Source organism: Thamnophis elegans, chromosome 3, assembly GCF_009769535.1.
Source record: "Thamnophis elegans isolate rThaEle1 chromosome 3, rThaEle1.pri, whole genome shotgun sequence".
NCBI classification, from domain to species: domain Eukaryota; kingdom Metazoa; phylum Chordata; class Lepidosauria; order Squamata; family Colubridae; genus Thamnophis; species Thamnophis elegans.
The window spans coordinates 58,602,784-58,622,450 of NC_045543.1; the positions used below are offsets into that span (position 1 = coordinate 58,602,784).

At 47.4% G+C, this 19,667-nt stretch overlaps 1 protein-coding gene across 2 annotated transcripts in view; it reads left to right on the forward strand.

Annotated features, from left to right (window-relative positions):
- Window positions 1-2,832: 2,832 nt before the first annotated feature.
- The window catches only part of PTBP3 (polypyrimidine tract binding protein 3), an 89,115-nt gene continuing 72,280 nt past the window's right edge, over window positions 2,833-19,667 (forward strand). Inside the window, exon 1 of one of the 2 annotated variants that reach the window (XM_032214685.1) lies at window positions 2,833-2,964. Coding sequence is in view for 1 of the 2 variants with exons in the window: in XM_032214686.1 (XP_032070577.1) it covers window positions 2,957-2,964 (8 nt within the window). In the remaining variant the exon portion in view is untranslated. The remainder of the gene's footprint in view (window positions 2,965-19,667) is intronic. The other variant, XM_032214686.1, reaches the window with a different exon arrangement.

Consider the following 19,667-nt stretch of genomic DNA (forward strand, 5'->3'; position numbering starts at 1 on the left):
AGCTTTCATGTGCCAACAGCAGCCAGTCCTAGAGCAGCAGGATTTGGCTAGTGACTCATGTCTGAATCATTACTTGATTAAACGTGTTGCGTGCTTTTGGATGGGTTGCCTCTGTAAACCATTTGGAAACTGCAATTGGTTCAAACTGCTTCTTGTTGACTAGTGTAAGCATATTACTTGCAAAATAAATATATTGCAGCTGCTTTCCAGGAATAGTTTCAGTTTCAGTTTCACTTTATTTGTATGCCGCCCTTTTCCCTGCGGGGACTCAGGGCGGCTCACAGTTCAAAGGAGGGGGGAAGGACAAACAATTTACAACATAAAGGCACTACATCATTTAAGAACTCAACAGTCATACAATTCGAGTAGGGGTTAGAGTCTTTAACACCAGGCCAGCCGGGACAGCCAGATTTTTAGGGCGGTGCGGAAGGTCTGGAGGGTGGTGAGGGTCCGGATCTCCACGGGGAGTTCGTTCCAGAGGGTCGGAGCAGCCACCGAGAAGGCTCTCCTCCGGGTAGTTGCCAGTCTACACTGGCTGGCTGATGGAATTCGGAGGAGGCCTAATCTATGCGATCTTATCGGTCTAGTGGAGGTAATTGGCAGTAGGCGGTCTCTCAAGTACCCAGATCCAATACCATGAAGGGCTTTGTAGGTGACAAGTAGCACCTTGAAGCGCACCCGGAGATCAACAGGCAGCCAGTGCAGCTCGCGGAGGATAGGTGTTACGTGGGTGAATCGAGGTGCACCCACGATCGCTCGCGTGGCTGCATTCTGGACCAGCTGAAGTCGTCGAATACTCTTCAAGGGCAGCCCCATGTAGAGCACATTGCAGTACTCCAGCCTAGAGGTCACAAGGGCACGAGTGACTGTTGTGAGGGCCTCCCGGTTCAGGTAGGGACGCAACTGGTGCACCAGGCGAACCTGGGCAAATGCCCCCCTGGTTACAGCTGACAAATGGTGTTCAAAAGTCAGCTGAGGGTCCAGGAGGACTCCCAAGTTGCGAACCCTATCTGAGGGGCATACAATTTGACCCCCCAGCCTGAGAGATGGAACACTTGGCCAATTCGTGGGAGGGAAGCACAACAGCCACTTGGTCTTTTCTGGATTGAGCACAAGCTTGTTAACCCCCATCCAGTCTCTAACAGCCTCAAGACCCTGGCTCATCACGTCCATCGCTTCATTGAGTTGGCACGGGGCGGACAGATACAACTGTGTATCGTCCGCATACTGATGGTATTTTATCCCGTGCCGTCGGATGATCTCACCCAGCGGTTTCATGTAGATATTGAAAAGAAGGGGGGACAGGACCGAACCCTGCGGCACCCCATACGTTAGGGGCCTAGGGGTCGATCTCTGCCCTCCGACTAACACTGACTGCGACCTGTCCGAGAGGTAAGAGGAGAACCACCGTAAAACAGTGCCTCCCACCCCCACCTCCCGCAGTTGTCGCAGAAGGATATGGTCGATGGTATCGAAAGCCGTTGAGAGGTCAAGGAGCACCAGGATGGAGGCATGGCCTCCATCCCTGGCTCTCCAGAGATCATCAGTCAATGCGACCAAAGCGGTTTCTGTGCTGTAGCCAGGTCTGAAGCCGGACTGGAATGGATCAAGATAACTGGCTTCCTCCAAGGATCGCTGGAGCTGAAAGGCCACCACCTTCTCAACAACCTTCCCCACAAAGGGGAGGTTGGAGACTGGACGATAGTTGTTTAAAACAGCTGGATCCAAGGATGGTTTCTTCAGGAGGGGTCTCACCACCGCCGCCTTTAAAGCGGGGGGAAAGACCCCCTCCCGTAGGGAGGCGGTAACAACCGCCTGGATCCAGCCTCGTGTCACCTCTCTGCTGTTTACAACTAGCCAGGAGGGGCACGGGTCCAGCACACATGTGGAGGCGCCAACAGCTCTCATCGCCTTGTCCACGTCCAACAGGGTAACAGAATAACGGGGTCCCCTCTCCAATAGCCAACCAGAAATCTCTAAAGACCCAGCTTTTGCAGAATTAGGCTTTTCAAGAATTAGGAGAATTGGACGTCTTTTAAAATAGTGATCATTGTGTACTATAATTATTATGAGAACGTACTGTGCTTTGAGGTTTTATTTTAAGATTCTGTTGCCTTCCATACTGTATCAAATATTCTGTTGCATTTTACTATTCGAACTATACGGGGCATTTTTAACGTATTCCAATGTGTAGTTTTACTGTGAGGTGAAGATTTGACAGCATACAAACATGAGAAAATTGCTTACGCATATTTATACTCATTTTTTTAAAAAAAATTACTCAGTCAGGATATAAGTGCAACGAAACCGTGGAAAAACTTTCAAGATAAATGTTGCGCCACAACTTAAACTCTGTACTCGGAAGAATGTGTTTCCCTGTAGTTTACATTTCTGCCCTCATTGGTGAGGATCGATTTATCTATCCGTCGAAAAGAGCAATGACTCGCACTCCCCCTCCCCCCTCCCCCGCTGCTCTGGTTGCCGCCTGTTGTTGCTGCCTCCGAATAGCTCAGGCGAAGCGACCTCCCAGGCAGCCGCGCGCATCTTCTTGCATTTTTTTCTCTTTCCCCACATTCTCGGCACGTTCAGTCACGCGCCCAGGGCACGAGCGCTGTTCGACCAAGTCTCCAACGGCCGGGTCAAAGCCAGCTGCGCGCATTTCTCTTTGCGTGCTTCCTCATCTCTCTCTCTCTCTCTCTCTCTCTCCCCCCCCCCTCCCCCGCAACGCTCTCACGCAGATCCCGAATGCCCAGCGGAGGGGCGGGGAAAGAAGAGGCGGAGGAGAAGCAGGGCGTGGAACGCCTTGTCACGCATGCGCGTGGCCGGCAACCCCGCCCTCCGTCCGCCCCTCCTTTTTCTCGTTTTCTTCCTGAGAGAGCGGCTGTTCGGCTCCCTTTCCCTTCCCTTCCCCCTCACCCTGTCCCGTCCCTCGCCGCTTCCTTCCTCCTGTCTTGCCATGGATGGGTGAGTACCTGCCTCGCCCCGGCCGTTGCGGATTCTCCCCGCCGCTCGCTGAGGAGGAGGAGGAACAGGAGGCGAAAAGACCCCCCCCTCCTCCTTCCTTCCCCTTCAGTTTCGCGTGGCCGTCCTGCATTCGGTGGCGGCTAATCGAGGCTCCGGACGATGCACAGCTTGAGGGGTCTGCTAGGCGACGGGGCAAGGCGGAGTAAGACGCCAAGGGAAGAGGGCGAGGGAGCAAATGAGACCTCGGCTATTAGGCGAGGAAGTAAAACCCGTGGGGCGGGGGCGTCGTTCCCCCTGCCCTTGGACTACCATGCCCATCGTCCACTCCCCCAAAGGCGCGGGTGACGGAAGCTGTAGTCTTGGGAGTCCTCACCCGGACTAGGACTTTAGTGGAATCGTCGAGAATCGAGTCCCACCGCCCCTCCTTGTTTTCTTCCGCCTCCCTTCCTCGGAACTCGGGCAGCGAGCGATCCCCAGAGTTTGTTTTATTATTTTTTTAACCTCGCTCCCCGGTAGGCGTGGGAAGGCGAGGAAGGAAAAAAGAAATCCGGGTTTATAAACGGCGGTGTGAGTTTTTCCACCCCCTCCTTTGATGAGGGCGAGGCGAACATGAAGACGCGATCTTAACTTTCCTCAGGTGTGGTCGGCCGGCGCCCAGAAACCCAGCCCTTAAACTTATCGCGCAATTTGGAATTAGGTCCCTCGGTGACCTTTTGTCTCCGTAGAAGAAAAAAACTAGGGGGGGGGGTGGGGTGGAGAAATAAATGAAAAGCAAGTAAAAAGCAGGCGATCTCTCTCTCTCTCTCTCTTCCTTCCCACTCCGCTTCCTCTTCCTCTTCGATTGCGACAATAAAAGGGCGAAAGAGTTCTCTGGCTTTTTCTTCTTCCTCTTTTCCTTCCTTCCTTCCTCCTTTCCCCACCCCTCCACCCGCGATTGTCAGGTGTGGCTTTTCGACTTCATAGAGTTCTGCTTATAGGAGTTGCCGCCGGTTGGATCGTTTTCAGAGTTGTGCCCTTTGGCCCAGAGGTGCAAACAAATGTTGGTGTGTGTATAAGTAAGGGAACAGTTTGCGAAGCAGGCGAACGTGGTCTGGAGGATGGGAGGTCCCCCACCGAGAGTGAGGAGAGTTGTTGTCGAAGCATGTCACGCCTTTCCAACCACCGAAGAAAAACGCAATCAGGAAATCGAGAGCGCCGCCTTAAAGTTAAAAGGTGGCAGACAGGCCCGAGAAAATACGGCAAAACTCAACTCTTTTTCCAAGTGTGTGTGGTGGTTTTCTTCCCCTCTCCCCCCCCCCCCCCCCGAGCAGCAGCTTTCCATAGTATATTGCACTGCCGGCGGGGACGGCTGATAAAGCTTGCAAGTGTGAGCTTGATTTTTGAGCTGATGAAGTCTGTTAACTAGGAGTTGATTGGAACTCTCTCATAGCCATGAAAGTTAGACCTTTTTGGGGGGCTGATAAAATGTTTAAATACAGTAATGGCTGAAAGATAGCTGCTCGTACCTTGGTCTTTGTGCTTCTGTCTTGAGACTCCAGTGTTTTATTTATTCCTAAAGCTCCTCATCTAAGCCAAGCAACTCAGGTGGCTGACAGTTCTAAAACTATAAAACAGCTAACACAATACAACAATAAAAGCATCCAAAAAATAGCTTCTGCTCTATTGACTGTTTTTATCATTCATTGAAGTATGTATTTTAAGTTTTGAGAAGCAATATTAATTAGGTATCTCTTTCCGAGATAGGATTTCTAGTATTCTGAACATAATTTTCACACTAATTATTTGAATGTTGCTTGCCTGAGGTGTCACAGTTTTGGTAAGAAAATAGGATTAGAAACATTTGTGTAGGTGTTCTGTTCTGATTTAGTAATACAACAATCTCTCTTCACATTTATCTAAGCAAGGAAGTATCTTAAGTATAATGAATTTAATTTATTGGTAATGACCATTATTAATGGTCTAAACAAATGTGAAAATTTATTTTCAAGCCTTACTGAATGTAGGAATATTGCAAATGGTATTACTACTTTTTGTTTTAAGACTGCATTGCTATAACAATTTACTTGAAGAAATAATTAGGTATGTAATATGATAATAGGAGGAGGTAGGTATATAATTTTAGTATAGTTTAACTCCAAAACTTATTAAATTTATGTTCTTAATCTGTAATTCTTATATAGAAATTCAATGGCAGCTTGAAATTACTGGGTTATCTTTATTGCACATTAATTTCTTTTAATTGAGCATGTTGAACATTGTATTGTAAACGCATAATATTTCATATTCTATTATGAGAAGCTGGACATATAACATACCATCTTGGAAATTTTAAGGAGGTATATCTATTATATGATTAGATCATGTTGAACTTTATTTCTAAAAAGATACCAAACATTTTTTTTTGAAATATGGCATTTCCCTTTGTCATCTGGGTTTGGTATTAATGCAAACATTTTCTTTAGGAAATAGAAAACACTAATACAATTAGCTCACACTTCTTTCCTTGTTTTTTTACTCTTATCTTTCTTGCATTTCATACATGTAATATGGCAAAAAATAATACCATGCATGTTTTAATTATGCTCTGTGAGACACCCAGAGGCTACTTGACAGGGAAGTTATATTAAATCTAATAAATAATATATTTAAAGCAAAGGAAACTGGGATACTTGCAATCTGCGTGTGTAGTGCACACTCCTTGGGGAGGGGTTTTCTAATGGATTAGAATATGTTGCTTGTGCCTTTATATATAGATACACTGTCTGGTCCATGCAAAGAGGAATTGGCTGGAAGCAGGAAATGCTTAAAATGGTACTAGTTTTGCTTAGATGGCTCATTCTAAAATGTGGAATAACAACGTGACCACATAGAACTTTTTGATAATAATGATTAAACATGATTTATTAAGAATATATATTTATTTTACTAACTCTGGTACCCCGACAATCAATTTGAGACTCTGTATTTCCTGAAAATTCTAAATAAGTATACAAGCCCCACCTATATGACTGAGCAGATAGATTTTAAATATTTTCCTTTTATGAATGTGTTTTAAGATTTGTATGAGGAGTTTTAATTTCTATGATTTGGGACGCTTTTGTGGATATACAAGAAACAAGATTTTTAGTGGCTACTCACGGGTTTTGCAAATTCCTTGTCAAGGAATTCACATGTTACATTCAAATTAAATCAATTATAAAATATTTATATTTGATATAACATGAATTTGATATTTTTCACTTAGAAAAATATGTCATTTCAAATCTAAGATAAACATACTTTTTTTAGAAGTTCTGTCAACCTGTCTGAGTAAGCTTGGGTTTTGTAAAACTAAAACCCAGAATGTTTTTGGGGTGCTTTTTGTTTTAGGCCAAACAAAATCTGAAATCTTACAGAGTGAATAGAATAAGACTACTGTACCTTGCCCTTCCTCCCTGCCATTGCTGTGCCATTTGCTAATATTCTCAGTGCTTCTCTCCCCCCCCCCTCTCTTTTAACAACTGGTAACTTGACACTTTCTCTTCTGCACATCCTATGTAGTGGATTGGCCATTAGCCTTCCACCACTTAGCTGCCATTGTTAGCTTTTTTACTTCCTCCAAAACACTTTTGCCGGAATAGACATTAGTCTATATGTGGAATGCTTCATAGATTGTTTTAATGATGGTAATGTAGTTACAAACTCTACTTTCCTTTTTATATTTTCAAAGTTACATAACTTTCACACCATCTGAAATAAAACATATTTTTCTTTATACTATTCAAGGCTATAGAAATAGGTATGGTATTGTTATCAAATGTTCAGTTGATTCGATCTGTATTAAGAATTTTGCTCCTCTTATTTTCAGTTATTCACAAACTCATTTACAAATTTTCATTACATTACGTTAGTTTTTGGTAATAGCATTTCAAGCAATCCACTAATGTGTCCTATTGAGCATCTTCTGGGAAAATAAATTCTCTGTGCTCTCTGCTGAACAGCTGCTACAAAATGATTATTGTGACAGTTCTTTTCAATGTATGCCACATTGTCTTTTATTTCTAGAGCATTGAGGTGTAGGAGGTATATCACTTGAGGTATAGGAGATGCCTAATATAAGCACTGCAAATAGGGATACACAAAACATTCTGTGCATGCATTGTTCTGTATACAGAACAACTGCTTTTGGGTGCTTTGTGGCCCACCATTTTAAGTGTGCTTCAGTTATGAGGAGTAAAATAGTGTGTTGTTGTTTTTCTGGAAGATCAAAATACAATTGATCCAGGCAGAAGAGTTTGTTTTGGATTGGGGGGGGGAGGAAAGGGCCAAAGCTTGAGGGGTTTCTTTGGCAATCATATGTGTGGAGATCAGTAGCAACAATAGATTAGTAGCAAAGAGAAGGAAGGGAAGGCACTGGGTAGATTTGATAAGTAATGCATGGGACATCAGTGGTGTCTTGAGAGGTAGGAAAGGAAGAGGCCTGGAAATCGGTGGACAGGGCAGGAAGGTGTATGTGTAGCGTACAGCCTTGTTTTTACCCTTTCCATAAAATCACTGGGAACTGTCTCGATTTTGGCCAAAACGTGGAACAATCAAAACATTTGGATTTCATTTCTTTGCCATGGCTGAGTAATACTGGCTGTGCAGTACTTCTGGAATGTAATTTCCCCTTTTAAATGACCTATAACCCCATGTATATTCTTTTAGCCTGAATATTAGTTTCCTAATGCTAAATTTCTTCTGATCTTTTGTACACTGGCAATATACTCCATAGCAAACTTTTTATTAGGTGTTGAAAATTATTCTGAAACTTTGTGATAGTCTTTTCTATAAATATTCAGCAACGTACATTTCCTGATAGTATCAGTAAAGAAGAAACTGGTTCTTTCTTTGATAGACAGATATGTCGCAATGGATATTGCTCTAGCCATCCAGATATAGGTTAACTATTATCCACTAGATATTTGACTTTTTAAATTTCTTCCTTACATTTATCTAATGATTATTCTGCAATATATACTCTGTTGGGTGAATTGTATCCTGATAAGAAATGACTGAACCCTATCAATGAGATCTGCAATTTCAACTATCTGGAGAGTTGGTAAATAATCACACTAAGCAGTATTTATGAATTACAGTCCATGCTGCAATTTTATTACAAAGTTATTCATACTTGCTTCTTGTAGGATGGACTTTGTTTGCAGTGGAAGGATAAACTGCATCATCTGACATAGATGATGTAGCTGGAACACTGCTATCAGATGACTTTGAAATAGAAAACAAGCTCCATTTCACTGAAGCAGCAGTTCCAGTAGAAAGATTTTCATGCACACATGTGCTCAGAAGGTGAATGTGGCTTCAGAGAAGCCATGCTGGACCTCCAAAGAGCTTTAGCGGCAGGTTTGGAGGGGAATGCAGCCCTAATAAAAATTGATTAATATTAGAAAGTGGTGTGGGGATAATCAAGATAATGCCATATGTAGGCTCATCCAAACAAAAGAAAGCAATGTAACGATGGTACTGCTTTTTCAGTATTAAAAAGTACATACACAGATCAAACTGGAATCGTAAAATTCTTGTTTCTGTTAGATTTAAACAAAATAAATTACTACCAGAAAAGATACTCATTAAAAATAGGAGCATGTAAGATGCTTAGTAAGTTGAACGTAGACCTTGATTCTTTTCAACATTTTTGGGCTAAGGTACTTCATTCAAGCATCCAGGCCTACTATTTTATTGCTGCATTATTTGCTTTTTTTGTGCAGTTCCCTGTGTTTCCGCATAAGTAGCATATTTATTACAATTTCCTAAAAGTGATTGCTTTTATGATCTGCTACTTTGATTTGGTTTTAGTCAGTAGAAAGCTACCTTCAAGGCTACGAACTTCTTTTTCAAATCTTCTGCACTGCAGGCAAATGTATACGTCATATTTCACTTTCTATTCTTCTCATCCCTTTCATAAATCCAAAGTGTATTTCCATTCGAAATGATTTGTACCAATTTTATACCATTCTGAGTTTTCTGCATGGCCTGTATAGTGTTCTACTAATCGATCTTCAAGCAGTTTCCTTTCACTGCTGTTCCTTAGCTGATACCAATGTCCTTGACTTCAAGAATAACCAGACTGCCCCCCCCCCCCCAAATCACTTTAATGTTTCCTTTTCTCTACCTGACAATGACAGTGCTGCAACCAGTCAGGTTTTTTCCCTGGCTCTTCATTGAGCCTGCTGCCCCAAATACTAATGGACATAAATGTCCATTTGTCTGGACACAGATCACCCCAAAACATCTATTCTGAGCATGGACTGGTTCATGCATAGAACATCGTAAAAATATATAATACAGGTAGTCCTCAACTTACAACCACAATTGAGGCCAAAATTTTTATTGCTGAGCAAAACATTTGTTAAATGAATTTTGTCCCAATTTATGACCTTTTGTGCCACAGTTGTTAAATGGATCTGGCTTCCTCATTGACTTTGCTTGTCGGAAGGTCACAAAAAGTGAGCATGTGACACTGGGGCACTGCAACTGTTATAAATATGAGTCAGTTGCTAAGCATCAATTTTTCATCATATGACTATGTGGATACTGCAATGGTTGTAAGTGTGAAAAACGATGATGAATCTCTTCAGTGCTGTTGTAACTTTGAATGGTCACTAAGTGAACTGTTGTAAGTTGAGGATTACATGTATTTTCAAATATTATGCAGTGTTTTTTTTAACACAATCCTTGCTTTGAGCCTATAATCCAACAGTAAAAATACTAAAGCAAGCAAATCCAGATATGAGTTCTTAAAATTCTTTAACTGATTTTACAGTGGTCTAGTACATTATTCCTATGAAAGTCATTCGGGGAAAAAGAAAAACCAAAATGTCCGTTGATTCTAACTGATCTAGAAAAACAGGTTTTGCAGTTTGCCTTGCTCAGATGCAGCTAGGTGGAAAAGATGAGCAGCTTGAGGATACATCTGCTTCTTATAAGATTGTAAAACTAACCATATTGCAAAATGTTTAGTGTACTGTCAGTTCAATTTTGCTATCTAATTTGAAAATGAATTCCACTGAATATATTGGCATGCTAAATATGACAACTTACTTTAAATATCATTTCATTTTTCATAACTATATTTTGCTTTTATATAATCACTTTAATGTGCAATATTGAGATATATTTAATTTTATAGAGCTATAATTATGAGGCTCTTGGTAGTGTACAAAAAGCTATAAAACAATCAATGAAATATAATGGCATGTTAAAGCCAGCGTACACTTTAAAATTGGATTCCTCATAAAAGAAAACAGTCACAAGATAGTTCCATCTTAACAATAAATAAAACACTGTCTGGAAGAGCTCTGTCTTCACTTGCATCCAGAAAATTTTCAATGTGAGGGAGGTTGAACTTTCATGTAAAGGCTTGTTCAGTACTATAGGAGCCATGACAGACTTCAGCCCTCTGAATTTTAGAGAACTGAGGAATTACAAGTGTAGAAATCGGATTTATGGAGTCAGATATTGAAAATTGATTGAAGTTGCATATGATTGGTCAGAAAAAAATTAATTTGTTTCTAAACATTTTACCTTGGTTTTTGTGCTCAGTTCAATTATTTCAATAATCTAAGGCAGGGCTGTCAAATCCCTGGCCCAGAGGCCGGATGTGTCACATGCTGGCTGCGCCCACACCTGGTTTAGTGAAGGGGGAAAAGTCCTGATATGTCGTGTGACACCAATGTGACAATGTTACTTTGACACTCCTGATCCAAGGTAATTGTTAATAAATACTTTAATAACACTGTACTATAACTGCTATGGTGTGAGTGAGCTTGGAATTGACAATGTAATGAAGTGTCTAAAATACATGATGTTTAGATTTCCCTTTCTTGTTTTAGCAGTTCTGCTTATTTTTAATTGCTTGAATGGTTGAAAAGAATATTCCCAATTGTTGTAAATAACATAGCACACTTGCTTCAAAATACATCTTAGCAGCTGCAAGTCCACACTACCATACTGGTAAAAACTTTCTATTAGAATAATCTAATAAACTATTAATTGATACGATTATTTTCCTGCTACTAATTTGAATAGGATGCAGTTAGTACTGCAGAATTTATAGCAGTTTCTATTCCTATTGCAGGCATGTAGCTGCATGAATCCAGCTGTCAGGTGCTGCTTCATTTAATAATCAGGAAAGAATGTGGCACGACAAAACCGCGCTCGTCAAAATAGCAGTAATTAAACCGCGTCGCTAAAGCCGCGACGTCATCACCGCGCGCCATCACCGCCGCGACAACAGCGCGGCGACAGAAGGGCGCTTTAGATCAGATACATGCTTCGTTCTTTGCCTCTGTACCTCCAAAGGTAGCCCTCCTCCTCCAGCTGCTCCTGCTGCTCCAACAGGGGCGCCCTGCGTGGGGCTCAGCAATCCGGGGGCGCAATGCCCGTCTTGGGGGCGCCCACCAAGACCCCCGCCAGGGCGGCCGGGCTGACAGCGGCAGCGGGCACGGGGCAAAGCGGGCTGCCCAGCAGCAGCAGCCCGCGGGAAGGGTCCAGCTCAGCCGCGGGGGGCAGCAGGAAGCCTGTGGGGGGCCTGAGCGGGGCCGGCAGCAGCAGGCGGGGCGCAGGCTCCGACGCCGCCCGCCCTGCCTCTTCCTCCGGGGGAGGTGCTGGTGGCGGCGGAGGACGCAGCAATGGCGACGGCTGAGGCTCTCCCGGGGCCGGCGAAGCGGGCTTGCCCGGCGGTGGCGGCCGCCCGTCCAAGGAGATGTTGGGGAAGAAGAGGGCGGCCTGCCTCCGCTGCGCGTCGCCGCCCCGCTTGCGAACCCCTAGGTTTAGGGTTAGGTTTGGGGTTAGGTTTAGGGTTAGGTTTAGGGTTAGGTTAGGCTGAGTGCTTCGGAAGGCGCGGATTTGCCCTCCGCCCTTATGTCAGCGCGGTAAGGTCGCATTTGCTTTAGCGATTCGGCCGGCCAGATTAGCACTCGCGCTTATGTCTCCGCGGATAAGGGCTTCGCGGTATTGTGGTGGAACCAGGAAAGAAAACCACTCAACTCCATTTATTTGAAATTAAGTGTACTTTTACTAATTACAAACAATAAGTAGCGAAGCAAAGCTGAGTCTGGTTAATTGGGCACGAAAGCAGTGAATATCATGTATAGCTCAATCCCCTCCCCTTGGCACCCCAGTCCATAGTCCAATTATAATTCACCCAACTGTCAGGTGGGAGATATCTTCAAAAAACATCATCAGGGTGGAATGCTGGACAGTTAACCTTGGCGGGAAACTCCCTTCCTCCACATGTGCAATGAGATGGTCAGGAGAGCTTCTAGAATATTCCTCCAGCACATAACGATTCCCCTCCCAAATACCATGCCCCCCCTCCCCGTTTCAATGGCAGCCGAAGCAGCAGCAAGGCAGAGGCTGACATCCGGCCCTCCTCCAGGAAAGGGCAGTCAAACCTGCAGAAACGGAAGAACACAAACAAACAGACAGACAATACGACACAGAAGAGAGATACGGGAAGGGGGGGAAAAAGGAAAATTAGCAGACCATCCAAGAATCAGGGCTTGTCAGGGTAGGCAGAGTAGAACTTGCGGAGCAGACGAGGAGCTCGAACATGAGACTTGTTAACCCATTCAGTGTGAGATGGGGGAAAATGCTTCCAAGCCACAAGGTATTGGATACGGTTCCTTCGTTTACGAGAGTCCAAAATCTCACGGACCTCAAAATGCTGCTCACCCTCAAATCCATAGAGATCTCCTTCCACGGGGCTTCTGGGTGAGGTACCACCTGGAGCAATCCCTGGGGTTTTCCCGGAGGGCATTTCACCGCGGCACAAACAGGACAACTAGCTACATAAGTCTCAGTGTCTTTTCTCCATAGTGAGGGGGAGGAGTATCCAGGATGGGTTGACTTTATCCTCTCGTTGATTGGACCGAGTCATCAGAGCTCTTGGTATAAGCCTCTGGTCCACCAGGCTCCACCCAGTTTTTAGACTCAGTCCACTCAAATTGACGGTTGACCATCCTGGATCTCCGACAGGTCGAAGATATTCAAGAAAGGGAAGGAAGGAAAATTCCAGTGTCTCCCTCCTACAGCATCCCAGGCGAGCTGGCAACTCCCTGGACTGTAAGGATCGGCCAAAAGCCCCCCAGGGGGTGGCCTGCCGCCCAGGCTTCTGAGTGAGACAAGCAACACTCAGAAAGGGATTTGCTGGGCGAGCAAGAGACGGGCAGAAGCCTCTGGCAGGCATGCCCTGCTGCAAGGACCCCAGCGGCGCCGGAGACTTCCCCAAGAGCTGCGGATCGAGAGAAGGGACAGGCGAGGGCGGCGCGGAGCCCCCCACCCCCTGGAAGGGAGCCTTGCAAACGCTGCGGAGTGCCCGCCCCATTGGTACGTGACCCACCTCATTGGAGGGGGCTCACGGGCAGAGCAAGGACTCCTAGCAGCATGGGAAGCAAAGAAAACGGTAGCGGAGGTGCGTGGCAGCTCTTCGGAGCTCAAGCCGCCCAGCCAGAAGATTCAAAAGGGGCGCCTTCATCTCCTGGCACAGGCGCCATCTTGAAGCCATAAGGGACCACGTGTTCCAAGATGGCGGCGCCCAGAGGCAACAGGAGACTGGCAGGACACAGGTACTGACAACAACAGCTGGCAGTCCCACCAGGTAAGTGACCACCCCTCAGGCAGCCCAGAGAAGGGGTGGGAAGAAAGGCAGAGACAAAAAGAAGCACCTCGCCCCCGAGCAGAGCTGAAAGCGGGAGGGAGGGGGTCATAAGCCTCCCAAGCCATCTAAATAAGAAAGGAGGAGGCATTAAAGACTGGGACAGATTTGCAAGAGGGCAATTGGCCTCAAACCCATCCCACACCAGGGAAAGAAAAGAAAGGCTCCTGGAGGCCCTATAGCAGGCGGGACTACAGGGGAGACAACCATATTGCAGGCAAGAATCCCCTTTGACACCCGTAGTCCTTGGGGTCTCCCTCAGAGGTGGCAATCCCCCTCCCCCATGCTGCCTCCCTGAGATCAGCCTCTTCCCCCCCCCCCCACAGGCAGGCAGGGGCCCCCAGCCAGCAAGCTCCCACAGGGGCCCCCAATTTTCAGACATAATGATGCAGGCCTTCCAGCAATGCCTGACATTGCTGCAGCAGCCACAAATGCTGCCTCAGTGGCATCCTCATCTAGGATACCAGAAGGGCTGGAAACCCAGGGGGAGGACTGCTTTAGCTCCTCAGCCTTATCACGGGAGGAGAGTGAGCTGGATTGTGAGGAGGGGGAAGTCAGGGAGGATGAACTATCCAATGACATAGGCTTGCCCCCTCCTAAGCTGACCTTCACCGGGTTGTTCCAGCCTTTGTTATATAAATTGCTCCTTTTTAAGGGTTAAGCAGCCGCCAGGCTTGGGAACAGAGCAGCAGAGGCACCACCTCAGCAGCAGGGGTTTTCTGCGGAAACCATATCTGAGGAGCAGGCCATTGAGACTGACACAGTGCCAACTCCCAGGGCCTTTCTTGAATCGGTCAAGTGCCAAGGGGCCACTCCCACGTCGGGCCCCACGCTCACATCCACAGACAAGGCCTTCTTCAATGTGGATCAAGACATGGAGGAGGTGCTATCCCACCCACCAGGGGCGCCCCGGCATTGGCACTGCATACACCCCCGATTTTGCCAGGGGAATCTGAGCAGGCTCTGACATTGGAAGACAGGAAGGCGGACCTCACCCTCCGAAGAGGCATCAGGCAGCCGCCTGAGCGGTGAAGGCCGCCACCACCGCCTCATTGTTCAACAGGTCTCCTCTGCTCTGGCTGCAGGAGCTGCAACAACACATCCCCATTACCGAGGTCAGAGCGCACCAGGACATCAATAAGCTGGTGGCGGTCATCCAGTCTGCGGCGGATGCCTCATTGTCCGCAGCCAGGTTTGCCTCCAGGGCAATTGCTCCTCCGTTGCATCTCGCAGGCTGCTGTGGTTGAGACAGTGGCAGGCGGAGGTTCACCACAGGTGGCGCCTGGCATCCACTCCTTTCACAGGAGATGTCCTTTTTGGACCCGCTCTGGACCCCTATCTGGTTGAGAATAAGAACTAGAAGAAGGGGTTCCCCACAACCCCTAAGAGGGGACAGTTCAGGATGGCACCTTACTCCAGATGGCCCTGTTCCCGGGGACAAGACTTTGGGTCCTCCTTCTGGGGTCAGGATCCCTTCAGGGGTTCAGAGGCGGGGTACTCAGGTGCCAGGCATTACCAGGAGGCTCTTCCGGCAAGCAGAGACGCCAAGATAGGCAGCAGAGGGGCAGGCAGCAGAAGCGGCCCTTCCGAGGGAGTGGTGGTGGGGTGCCCTTTCCGCAAAAACTAAGGCCAGAACCGAGTCACCCCCCCCATAGGGGGGGCGGTTGGCATACTTCGCCGACTGCTGCGACCATGCCTCATCAGATAAATAGGTTCAGAACACCATGAGGCACAGCCTGGCTCTGGAACTCCTGTCTAAACCCCCAGGGTTTTTCCGGAGCTGCCCGGTTTCAAATAACCAAGCACCGAGATTACTGATGCAGGAGGCTATACAACTCTTGCTGGACATGGAGCCATCCAGCCTGTGCCTCTAGACAGCAGGGCCAAGGGCATTACACCATCCCTTTCGTAATCCCCAAGGCATCAGGGGGATGGAGGGCAATTCTGGATCTGAAGCGGCGGGACTGCTTCAATCGTTACAGGAGGTTCAAAATGCATTCCCTCCACTCCATCTTGGAGGGAATCAGACAGGGAGACTTCCTCACTTTTATAGACCTCACAGAGGCCTATTTACACATTCCTATCATTAGGGATCACAGGAGGTTTCTCAGGTTCTGCTATCTGGGGCAGCACTTCCACAACCAGGCCTTGCCCTTCGGCCGGTATTCCTCTCCGCGAGAATTCACCAAGGTAATGGCTGCCTTAGCAGCGAGCCGGAGGCAGATTCCAGTTAAGATTCTAGGCCACCTAGATGACCTGCTCATACAGTCATCCTCCTTTGAAGGGCATTAGGGGATCTAGATATCACCTTGCCATTCCTGAGGGAGCACGGGTTCTCGGGGAATCCGGTTAAAAGCCAACTCTACCCTTCCACTAGACTCATTCACCTAGGGGCTCTGATAGACTCAGTGGCAGGTAAGGTATTCCTGTCACCCGAAAGACAGTGCTCGCTAAGACGACTAGTCATCCAGGTAATCAAGGGAGACAGGGTGCCTTTAGCCACGTGGTCTAGATGGTTAAGCACCATGGTCTCAGCCATTGGCATTATTCCTTGGGCCTGTCTCTACATCAGAGACCTACAATGATTCCCTTGCCGTTCCAGCGAAGGCACAGGAGCTGCTCCCAGGCCAGGGTTCTTCTCCCGGCAGAAGTTCCACGCTCACTGATCTGGTGGACATCCCGGGCGATAACGAAGGGTGAATTCTTCAGAACGCCAGACCGGGTGACGGTAGCCACGGGTGCCAGCCTGTTTTGGGGGGGGTGCCCACCTACAAGACCAGATAGCGCAGGGACAGTGGAACCAGACAGAACTGACTCACAATATCAACTGGTTGGAATGCAGGGCAGTTTGCTTGACCCTAGAAAAATTTCACCACTCTGTCAAGGTCAGACACATTCCAGCCCCCCACAGACAATATTGCATCCAATGCCCACTTAAACAGACGGGGGGACCAAGTCGGAGGCCCTCATGCGTGAGGCCAAAAGGCCGGGTCCGTGGGTCGAAAGGAATGCTCTCTCCTTAAGGGCAGAATATATAGCGGGAGTGGACAATATCAGAGCCAATTGGCTCAGCTGGGCAGAAGTGGACAACTCGGAGTGGAGATTGCACCCGGCGATTTTCAGAGAGGTGATGGGCCACTTCGGCCACCCGGAAGTCGAGCTATTTGCCACCCCCCACAACACCCAGCTCCCAAGGTTTATGTCAGGTACCAAAACCAGGGGTCAGAAGGGGCGGATGCCCTCCTAGGCCCCTGGCCTCGGGGATTGCTCTACGCTTACTCACCCTTGCCCCTGATTCCCAGGGTCATCCAAAAATTCTTTGGGAGGGGGCGGAGGTGGTACTGGTTGCCCCCTATTGGCCCAGGAGGCCATGGTTGGCAGACCTTCAGTCGCTATTGGGGGACAGAGCACGGAGGATTCCTCAGGACACGATCTCCCTCAGGGAGGGGTCGCTGGAACACCCGGAACCCCAATGGCTCCAATTGACCACTTGGCGGTTGAGCGGAGCATCCTGAAGGAGGAAAGACTTTCCATCAAGGGGATAGAGCCCTTAGTGCTCATATTTCTTCAGGCAGGCCTGGACAAGGGGTTAGACCCTAACACGGTTAGGAGACAAGTCACGGCCATTTCCTCAGTGCTTCTATGCGGTAGAGCCCAGGCACTCAGTCAACAACCTTTGGCAAGGCAGTTTCTGAAGGGCGCATCCAACCTCACACCACCCACGATACACAGGTGCCCTTCCTGGGTCTTGCATAAAGTGCTGGACGCATTAAGGGGGCTCCATTTGAACCATTGCAAACAATGTCTCTAAAGTTTTTAACCCTTAAGGTGGTGTTCCTAGTGGCCATCGAATCTGCCAGGCGGACATCACAGCTGCAGGCCCTGTCTGTGGAGGACGACCTCTGCATCTTTCACCAGGACAGAGAGGTGTTGCGGCTGGACCCTTCCTTCGTACCTAAGATGGGTTCATGTTTCCACAAATTATAGGACCTGGGTGTGCCCAATTTCTGTCAGGACCCTGCTCACCCCCTAGAGAGGAAGTGGTACACCCTAGACAGAACCTGACCAAAGAGAAAGTCTGAGGCCCGGTTGGTCTCCTACCAACTGGGGTCTCTGGGTAAAAAGGTGACTTCCACCACAATAGGCAGGTGGTGAGGATCTGCATTGCTACAGCCTACCAATCCCAGGGCATGCAGGCACCAAGCCCCATCACAGCACATTCCACACGAAGTGCAGTCATCTTAGCATCCTGGGCTACACAGGCCTCATTGACGGAGACGTAGGGCAGCCACAGGGTCTTCTTCCTCACCCTTTGTGAGGAACTACAAGCTGGACACGTTTGCCTCAGTGGAGGCTTTGTTTGAGCGCAGGGTACTACAGGCTGTCCATAGGCAGGGGATACATCTCACCAGTCTTAGTTTGGCCAGGGGTCTTCAACTTATTATCCACCCTAGGGACGTTTGGCTTTGGTACGTCCCATCCTGGATACTCCTCCCCCTCACTATGGAGAAAGGGCGTTGGTACTTGCCTGATACGCCTATTCTCATAGTGGGGGGGGGGAGTATCCAGACCCCCCCCCTGTCATGATAAGGTAACGTTTACTATGTTGTAGGTTGTAATAACATGATCAAAGTAGGATTCAATAAAAAGTAGAAACCTTAACAAGGTCTGGAGTGGATGGTTCAATGAGTCGGATAGAGGAGTTCTTCTACAAACTGGGTGGAGCCTGGTGGACCAGAGGCTTATACCAAGAGCTCTGATGACTCAGTCCAATCAACGAGAGGATAAAGTCAATCCATCCTGGATACTCCCCCCCCCCCCACTATGAGAAGAGGCGTATCAGGTAAGTACCAACACCTTTTTTCAATGAAGGCCACCAAAATTGCCTCTTAACGAGATGCAGGGTCTTGACGAAACCAAAGTGTCCAGTCATGGGAGAGTCATGAGCCCGTTGGAGTACGATGGTCCTAATGGGTACAGGGACGTATAATTTTGCTCCAATCCAAGCCAATCCATCTATTATAGTGCATTCATCCATGTGTTGTTGGAACCAGTCATCCTTTGCAAGGGCCTCCTTTAGGTCAGAGATAAAATCTTTTGTGACCTCCAATTTAGAAGTTGTTTGATTTCTAGTGACAACAGGAGCAGCCTTTTTGTGGGAATTACAGGTTGGACAACACTGAGCTTGGAACAGTTGTACTGTGGAAGTCTGGACAAAGCATCAGCCATAAATTCCCCCCCCCCCCCCGGGAATGTATTTCAATGTAAAATTGAATCTATTGAAATGTTGAGCCCAGCGCATCTGTTTGGGAGAAAGTTTTCTGGGGATTCTCAATGCCTCCAAATTTTTACGGTCAGTCCACACCTCAAAAGGGTGTTTGGCGCCCTCTAGAAAATGGCGTCAGGTTGATAAAGCCCAACGGACAGCAAAAGCCTCCTTCTCCCAAATAGCCCAACTTCTTTCCGTATCAGTCAGTTTGTGAGAGGTGTAAGCGCAGGGTTGTAATTTACCTTGGCTATTTGCTTGAAGTAGTACCGCCCCCACCGCCACATCACTGGCATCAGCCTGGACCACAAAAGGCGCGTCCATGTCAGGGTGCTTCAGGACCGGTTCCTCCGCAAAGAGACATTTCAGCTTTTCGAAAGCAGCTTGACACTCCATAGTCCAGTCCAATGGTTTGCTAGGTTTGGGCTTAGATCCTCCTTTTGATTTAAGGAGGTTAGTAATAGGGAGAGCTATCTTAGCGAACGAGGGAATAAACTGACGATAGAAGTTAGCAAACCCCAAAAACCTCTGTAATTGCTTACGTGTACATGGGGCCTCCCATTCGGTGACAGCCTTGACCTTAGCGGGATCCATTTCTATCCCCTTGTGGGAGATTCGATAGCCGAGGTAATCATCCCTTTCCTGATGAAATTCGCACTTGGACAATTTGGCATAAAGTTCTGCAGCCTGGAGTTTCTTCAGGACTGTGCGAACAAGCTTCACATGTTCTTCACGTGTCTCCGT